We start from the raw sequence: 8,650 nt of genomic DNA on the forward strand, positions 1-8,650 counted from the left end.
TGGTCCACTGTGCTGGGGATGATGGGAGAGGGTTTGCAAGGGAGGCACATGGTGCTGTGTAAAGGAGTCAACAAGTGAGGGACTCTCTCCCAAGGAACACTGTCATCACCTGTCTCTTGAAGTACAGTCCACCGCAGGATATAAAATCATCAGCTGAGGCCACAGCCTATTAAAGCAAGACAGACTCAGGGGCCATGAAGCCAGGCACATGGACAATAGGTCCCAGACCTGTCAACACTTGGCAACAAGCACATGTGGGAATGAGAGGACCAACCCTCCCAGGCAACTCAGTGTATGAAGACTCTGTTTTGTAAATCTTTGGAGACATAGCACATGCCAAGATGGACAATTCTGGGCACTCCATACTAAAGAGAAGCAGCCCTCCCACCACAGCCCATTGCAGAAAGGAACAAGAACAGCAAAGGGTCACAAAACAGCAAAAAGGAACAGACCTGTGTAATTAGACTGATTCGGGAAGAGCCAGGACAGGCTTGGATATGAGTTTCCACCAGTTCCTGAAGGAAGAAATTAGGACCTTACTTGAGAAATTGAAGTGTGGGCTGTGCAATTCTTCTCCAGTCCCATGTTAATCTTTACAGTGTAGGACTTGACCACCACTTCCCCCAGGAATCAAAGCAGACCTGCACCCCTGGCCTCAGTCAGGCCACCTCACTATGACCTCCATGAGCTTCTGGGCAATTAGTAATGGCTTGTCTCTTCAGCCACGGATGAAACAAGGGAACCTGTTTTGTCCCCAGAGAACCCCAGACTTGTGGTCTAACCGGACGCCCCAGCCTGCCTCACACACACCCTCCCTCTGCAGGCCTGTTCACTCTGCTTTGTGGGCCTTTCCATCAGAGTTCAGAGTTCACTTCCTCCAGCTCTTGGTATTCTTCTTTTTGTATCTTTCTTTCTGCATGTATTTCCCTATTTTTGCCTCAAGTGTCTGTTCTTCCCATGAGTTTATCTGGGAATGTACAGGGTTTACAACATGGGCTTTTGGTTCAGAAGGCCTGAGTTTCTACAGCTTATTCGACCCCAACCCAACTGCATACATGGTCTGTCTGGATTTCAGTCTCTTTTTCTTTAAAAGGGCACATAGTGATACTTCCACCCAAGGGCNGAAAATAGAAACTTCTCTAAGGTTTTAGAGCAGAAGGAGTTTAATCCAGTTGATCAGGATACAGCCAATGGAAGAGCTGAGAATTCCAACCCAAAAATAGTGAATAGGAAGCTATGGGAGGAATCAAGGGTGAGGTTATGTGCCCAGGCTGTCGGGTACCTAGAAAGGGGATCATGTTTGCCTGCCTGGTGAAAGATAGAGTCACCAGTGTTGCTGCTGCTGCCAGAATTGTTGCCCAAGACAGTGAATGGGAAACACCAAGCTTCCCCCTTGCTCCCACTCCCCAGTATCTGGCTAGTGTGACCCAGGCTAGGAGCCCAGCAGGAAGCAGTAGCCAGTGAGCTGTCAAGCAAGTCTGCATGGGTCTGTGGGCAGAGACAAAGGGCAGATGGGAGGAAGAAACAATAAGGTCCTGGATACACTACTCAGGACCAGCACACTCTCTTTCCTACACTGAAGCTCCCTCATTCATTACTGATTCCACTGACCCATGCCACTCTTTTCCCACCAAACTCAATACTGTTCGAATGGAAAAACTTTATCAGCGCAACTTCCATTATTTTATCTACTGCTCTTTTCCTAAACAAAGTACTTTATGTACAGATGATTTGAAATTTAATTTCCACAATTTTAACGTAGAACATTGGCCCTGGTATGTGTTTTATGTTACATCCAAGTTCCTTGGAGCCTCCTCTTGGGGTTGGGGGCATCAGATACAGTGTCATCCTCGCCTGTGCACGTCACAGTCAACGGATCCTGCTAGGTCAGACTCTTGGGTGTATTATTTACTTGTGGTTTGTTGCACGTTATCTGGGTTATAATGTCATTCTTCCACCCAACACCCCCACCCCCACATTAAATTCCTTCTCTGGTCATTGCTAGTCACAATTCCTTCCTCTCAACCCTTCCTGCTCCCACCAGCTGCACTGGTAGAAGAACTGCTAGGAATATGCTTTGATGAAGGTTGGATGCGTGTTAAGTGTTAACTGTTTTACTAAATGTAATTTACTGGGAGTATCATGGTGCCTTTTAAAAATCACTCTGTGTTTATTTTACAAAAAATGCTAACTTATATCTTTTATGAAGTAACACATCTCACACAAGCTACAGAATTATACCTTCCATGGTGTAGGAAGTTCCCCGAGTCTCCTCCTTGTTACTTATTTCCAAAGAAGAGTTGGGGAATAAAGACATAAATTTATTATGCACTAGTGTGATATAAGGATGGAGAACCTGTGATCCTCAATTTATTTTCTTGGGCCCAAGGTTGGTATTGCTTTGATTACTGCTCCACCGCCTGGGGAATAATTAAATCTACCATGAACATTTGTGAGAAAAGAAAACCCTACAGTGTACTGTATAGATAACAGTTTAGACTCTAGCCCAATACTAATAATAATGATCATAACCATAGCAATATTAAAAATCCTTGGAACACTGATGAAGACTCATGCATGACTGTGAAATCTTTACATGATATAACTTGTCACCCTCTGAGGGAGGTACTATTATCACCTCCATTTCATAGATGATGACACTGAGTGACAAAGAGGGGAGGTCACTTCCCCAAAGTCTCAGGGCAGAATTGGAAGCCAGCTGTGGGTCACCAGACCTCCTGCTCTGACATTGCCCTGTAGTAGTTTGATACCTAGTCTCAGTGGTTGAACTTGCACAAATATCCCAAGTCCCCAAGGTGATTCTATGTCTTCTGAAAAACACAGATGACATACCATCGTTTTAACTGTTTCAGTAGATTAAATAAAATAAAGTATTGTCTGTATTACTATAAATGACATGGTGACTGAGCATATAATTAACTTTTTAGTATTCATGTCTTTAGTTCATCATACTTTAAATATTTTAACAATGTTAGTAAGTGTGTTATAGACTGAGAAAATGTTAAGAGTTTTAAACAGTGGTTATTGGTTGTTAAAGTTTTAAATGTGTGTTCAAAGGCCCATCTGGTATTTTTGACCAGTGTCTGGTCCACTGTGCTGGGGATGATGGGAGAGGGTTTGCAGGGAGGCACATGGTGCTGTATAAAGGAGTCAACAAGTGAGCGACTCTCTCCCAAGGAACACTGTCATCACCGCTAACCTGTCTCATGTCGTACAGGCCACCTCAGGATGTAACATCATCAGCTGAGGCCACAGCCTATTAAAGCAAGACAGACTCAGGGGCCATGAAGCCAGGCACACGGACAATAGGTCCCAGAGCTGTCAACACTTGGCAACAAGCACATGTGGGAATGAGAGGACCAACCCTCCCAGGCAACTCAGTGTATGAAGACTCTGTTTTGTAAATCTCTGGAGACATAGCACATGCCAAGATGGACAATTCTGGGCACTCCATACTAAAGAGAAGCAGCCCTCCCTCCACAGCCCATTGCAGAAAGGAACAAAACAGCAAAGAATCACAGAACAGCAAAAAGAAACAGACCTGTGTAATTAGACTGATCCGGAAAGAGCCAGGACAGGAATTGATATGGGTTTTCGCCAGTTCCTGAAGGAAGAAATTAGAACCTTATTTCAGAATTGAGTGTGGGCTGTGCAATTCTCTTCCAGTCCCATGTTAATCTTTACAATGTAGGACTTGACAACCCCTTCCCCCAGGAATCAAAGCAGACCTGCACCCCTGGCCTCAGTCAGGCCACCTCACTATAACCTCCATGAGCTTCTTAGCAATTAGTAATGGCTTGTCTCTTCAGCCACGGATGAAACAAGGGAACCTGTTTTGTCCCCAGAGAACCCCAGACTTGTGGTCTAACCGGACGCCCCAGCCTGCCTCACACACACCCTCCCTCTGCAGGCCTGTTCACTCTGCTTTGTGGGCCTTTTCATCAGAGTTCAGAGTTCACTTCCTCCAGCTCTTGGTATTCTTCTTTTTGTATCTTTCTTTCTGCATGTATTTCCCTATTTTTGCCTCAAGTGTCTGTTCTTCCCATGAGTTTATCTGGGAATGTACAGGGTTTACAACATGGGCTTTTGGTTCAGAAGGCCTGAGTTTCTACAGCTTATTCGACCCCAACCCAACTGCATACATGGTCTGTCTGGATTTCAGTCTCTTTTTCTTTAAAAGGGCACATAGTGATACTTCCACCCAAGGGCAGCAGTGAGCACTAAGCCCACTTCTCCTTTCTTCTTAGCAAAAGAGAGTCGGTTTTTATTTGTTTGTAACCACCTTGTTCAATTCTCAGTTGAGTATTACAGTTCTCTGCACTCTCATATCCACCTCTTGCTTGAGAAAAAATTTTCTTTAGGATCACTGAAAAGGAAAGAAAAGAAGTTAGAGATGTCCATCAGATTGCAGGGACACCAAGTGTGCATATTTAGGAATTTTCAGCCGTTTGGTCACTGAGAACTCAGTGAGTCCCAGTTCTCATGGTCAAGTTCCACACTCTTTCTGGTATAGAAAAAAGAACCCTAACAAGGATGCCCTTATGTTACCCACACAGAAAGGAGTCACTTGAATATGAGGATAAAGTGGTCATGCAAAACATCATGAGCTTTTTATGTATGTAAAAAAATTACAGATGTCTGGAAAAGTATTTGTCAAATAAAAATGGAAGGGAAGTGTCTTTTCTGACCTGTTCAAACTGCAAGGAAAAAACAAGAGTTTCCTTGTGAGAAGGACAAAGATCCTATATGTGACTCCATGTAGAAAAGTGAAAATACAAAAACTTAAAATAAATAAGTGGTCAAGAGAAGGGAGGAGTTTACTGTGTCAGGAGGATGAGCAGTTCCCAAAGAGACAGTAGAGGACACAGGAAGAACTAAAAAGACCTCCAGGGGACCCAGATCTCAGGAGACTCTCTGAAGCTGCCAGGAAGGAGTGAATATTGTAGCACTGGAAGACGTTCCAAGAGTTTTGGACCAGAGCCTGGTAGGCTGCCAAAAAGTGAGGCCAGTGGACCAGCCAAGACCCCTGCATATATATGACCCAGGAAAGTAACAGGAAAGAAATTAACCAAGAAGTTCAGGGTAGTATCTGGGGGTTGTCCAAGCAGGAGGAGTCTAGGAAGGAGGTGGGTCCACTCTTCCCAGGGCTGATGGCAGGTGAATTTTCTGGAATAATTAATCTGTACTTGTAAACCTATGAGCCTATAGTATCTCTTTAATGTCTAGCAAATAAATTTGAATTCCTTAGCTTTAGAATGTCCAACTTCCAAAATCTTTTTCAAATTTATTTCTTTTGAATCAACTCCCATAATCTGTTTTTCACTCTCTGATTGAGAGAAATCTAATTTGTCTTTGTTGCAGATACTAGAGACCCTTTCACATTCTATCCCTTTTCCCAGAGCATCTGCTCTGCTCAGCTCATATTAATTTTTTCTCCTGTGAATTCTCATTTGTTACTTGGATATCTTGTTAGATACTAAACTGTGTGGACATAGAAATTTTTCCCACAAGTCAAAACAAAAATAATGGGAAGAACAAAATGTAATGATTGACAACCATCTGAAAATTATTAGAGGGATAGTTTGAATCACAAATTCAAACTACAGTGAAAAATTATAAATTGTGAGTCTCAGAAAAAGTGGCAAATGAATCGCTTTGTGTGGTATCAAACACATTTTTTTTTTTGGCAGAGAAATTGATTTTGAGAGTACTTGATTAGTGTTTGTATTGCCCCTTGTGGAGAAAGAGCTAATACAGCCATTACCCTTCTTTAAGGGCCAATTTGACCTGGGTTAATTTTCTTGCTCATTACTCTGGACACCTGATAAAGGTAGTCTCTCTTTTCTGTATTACCAGATCAACACTGGGTTTAGGGTAAAAAATGACCCATCACTGGATTTGGAAGGATTCCATGTAAACTATAAACCATAGCTCATCTTCCTCCAATGTGGTGACTCTTGTAACCTGGGTGTCCCTCATGGGGTTCCTGGAAATTATGACTACTGAGCTGTTACATGAGACATTGGGTTCCCTGGTCATGATGCTGCTAAGCCAGGTGGATCCTGCACCCAAAACCAAGCTGTCACTCAAGATGGGTAGTAGTCATCTTGGTGGATGGCTGTGTGGACACCTGCAAAAAGAGCAGCAACTGACGGTGCCTTGCTCAAATGCAGTGGTTTTTCATTGGTTTTGTCATTGGTTTTTCATTGGTTTTGTCATTGGTTTTTCTAAGTAAATCTGATGTGACTGTGACTCTGATTCTTCTGGGAGTTTGAATAAATGCCTAGTTAAGCAGGCCTTTACATGTGTGTTTTACTGTAGTCATTACAGCAAAAAATAATTTAAAAAGCTCATGATGTTTGTTTTCTAACTGCTATATTCCTAAGGCCCAGCACTGTGTGTGAGACATGGTAGATGCTCAACGTATATTCATCAGTAAATTGATCGTGGACATCCAAAGGTAGGCTATAAACCTAATTACCATTTCTGAAGCTTGTGCAAACGCCTTCTAAATCAGGGTAGTTATTTACAATAACTTTGCTGAACAAGACTTCCAGAAGTGACAGGTTAAATTTCTTTTCCACTTCACTGAGGACATCATACACCACTCTTTGCACAGGTGACAGGTTTTCCCAAGATGTTTTAGACTCCTTAAAAACAGTGAAGGGGAAAATGTAAATATAGACATCTAAGTTACAGAAGAGACCTAGAAGATGATTTCATTTTTAATGTATTATAATTTCTCTACACAGTTATTTTCTCAGGTTCAGTTTTAGAATTTATATTCAATGGCTGCAAAGTAAAATAAGTAAATCTATCTTTCTGGAAAAATACCCATTTGTGAATCTGCTCTCCCCACTCTCATTTACATTTGGTGGAAAGAAGAGCCATTTGCAGAACAAATATGGGTTCAGAGTTAAATAGTGTGCAGCTCTTTAAGAGCTTGGCCACATATTTTAACATTTGACTTAGCAAGTGATGGGCTGATGTTCTGTTGACTAGACAGGTTTTGTCCCTTCCACAGGACTGAATTGGCCCGCAAGAGATAAGGAAAGCCAGGTGGTGATTATCCCTTCCTGTGAACTTTGCCGAAAAGCAAACCCATTTGTAGGGAAGAGAAGACTTGCATCTCTGTATCTCCACTTACATCTTTTGTTAGAACTATCAAAATCCCAGGATTCCAAAAATACCATAGGAAAAGAAGCCTTAAAATTGTTGGAGAAAGAATAGCAAGCATCTACTTCTAAATTTTTCCTAATAAGACCTCCATTCTCTAAGGATTTTAATGTTCTCATATCTAAATATTTAAATTGATGTTCATTGGAATAAAATGCTGTGCAAATTATTTTATTAAATCGGTTGATTAAAGTTATTCATCCATTCATTAAAATTACCTCTAATCCCTAGTTTATGCTATATTGTACATCTAATACCTACAAGGCGTTATATTGTACACCTATGGTACCCGTAACATTCAGATCCAGTCTAACTCCAGTGTTATTCACCTCGACTCCAGGGGCACCAACAAGTCCTGTTCCTTCAGTCAGGAGCATGACTGCCTGCAATGATGCCTGCTTCTCCTTTTCACCTTATAGAAACACTTAGAACAGTACTTGAGAAGGCCCCCACTTACAGGAGACCCCTCACTTGTCTAGTTCTGCCCTGACACTTGATTCCAAAATACCAAAACAACTAATGTGGGGCTGGTTTACCAGATTGTGACATAATGAACTTCACTTACTTTATACAGTGCACTGGTGATGAATCCATGGTCACGCAGGGTCTCAAGGAAAGGAAATGGTGTTTTTATTGCATCTGAAATCTCAACTTTATGTTCTTTGAAGTATTTGAAGGCAATCTCACACATAAGTTTGTAGTCTTCTTCAGACATCCTAGGGAGAAAGAATACCATGATAAAATGGTCATAAAGATTTCGAAGTGCTGGTAGAGGGTGTAATGTTTTATATAAGAAGGATAGAATGTGAAGAATCAATATGAATAAAATAAGATGTTCTGAGTAGAGACCAGAATAAATGAAATTGGTGCAATTAACAAAGATATAATAGAAGAAGCATGGAGAATCAGAAAGACATGTATATTATACAAATGCCCTGACTGTCCCAATTGAAGTCATTGTAGACATGTCTTCTCCTAAACATATTTGGGATATTTCTACTTTTTCTTTTTAAATTTAGTTAATTGTCGTTCAAGTACAGTTTTCTGTCTTTTACAGTTTTCTTTCTTTTCTCTCTGGGAATCCCAGCCCCCCCTCCCCGCAGGGCTCCCTCCCTCCCTCCCATTTCCACCCCCCTCTTAGTTGTTGTCCATGTGTCCTATATACTAGTTCCTGTAAATCCTTCCCTCTTTCCCCCCAAAATTCCCTCCCCTCTCCCCTCTGGTCACTGTCCCCCTGTTCTTTATTTCAGTGTCTTCGTTTTTATTTTGCTTGCTTGTTTTCTTTTTGTTGTTGTTGTTTAGCTTCTTGTTAAAGGTGAGATCATATGGTATTTGTCTTTCACCGCCTGGCTTATTTTGCTCAGCATAATGCTTTCCAGTTCCATCCATGCTGTTGCAAAGGGTAGGAGCTCCTTCTTTCTTTCTGCTGCATAGAATTCCATTGTGTATATGT

General features: G+C 41.7%; 1 protein-coding gene across 1 annotated transcript in view; it reads right to left on the reverse strand.

Moving 5' to 3' along the window:
* Positions 1 to 7,943, reverse strand: part of LOC118999167 (nuclear body protein SP140-like) — a 35,481-nt gene extending 27,538 nt beyond the window's left edge. The window contains exons 1-4 of the mRNA XM_037063567.1: positions 7,763 to 7,943; positions 6,503 to 6,671; positions 4,304 to 4,387; positions 453 to 515 (exon numbers count right to left, since the gene is read on the reverse strand). Of these exons, the coding sequence (XP_036919462.1) occupies positions 453 to 515; positions 4,304 to 4,387; positions 6,503 to 6,671; positions 7,763 to 7,933 (487 nt within the window). The 5' untranslated portion in view covers positions 7,934 to 7,943. The remainder of the gene's footprint in view (positions 1 to 452; positions 516 to 4,303; positions 4,388 to 6,502; positions 6,672 to 7,762) is intronic.
* Positions 7,944 to 8,650: the final 707 nt, after the last annotated feature.

This window comes from Sturnira hondurensis, unplaced genomic scaffold, assembly GCF_014824575.4.
Source record: "Sturnira hondurensis isolate 20B ecotype Veracruz unplaced genomic scaffold, ASM1482457v3 Scaffold0014615, whole genome shotgun sequence".
Lineage (NCBI taxonomy): Eukaryota > Metazoa > Chordata > Mammalia > Chiroptera > Phyllostomidae > Sturnira > Sturnira hondurensis.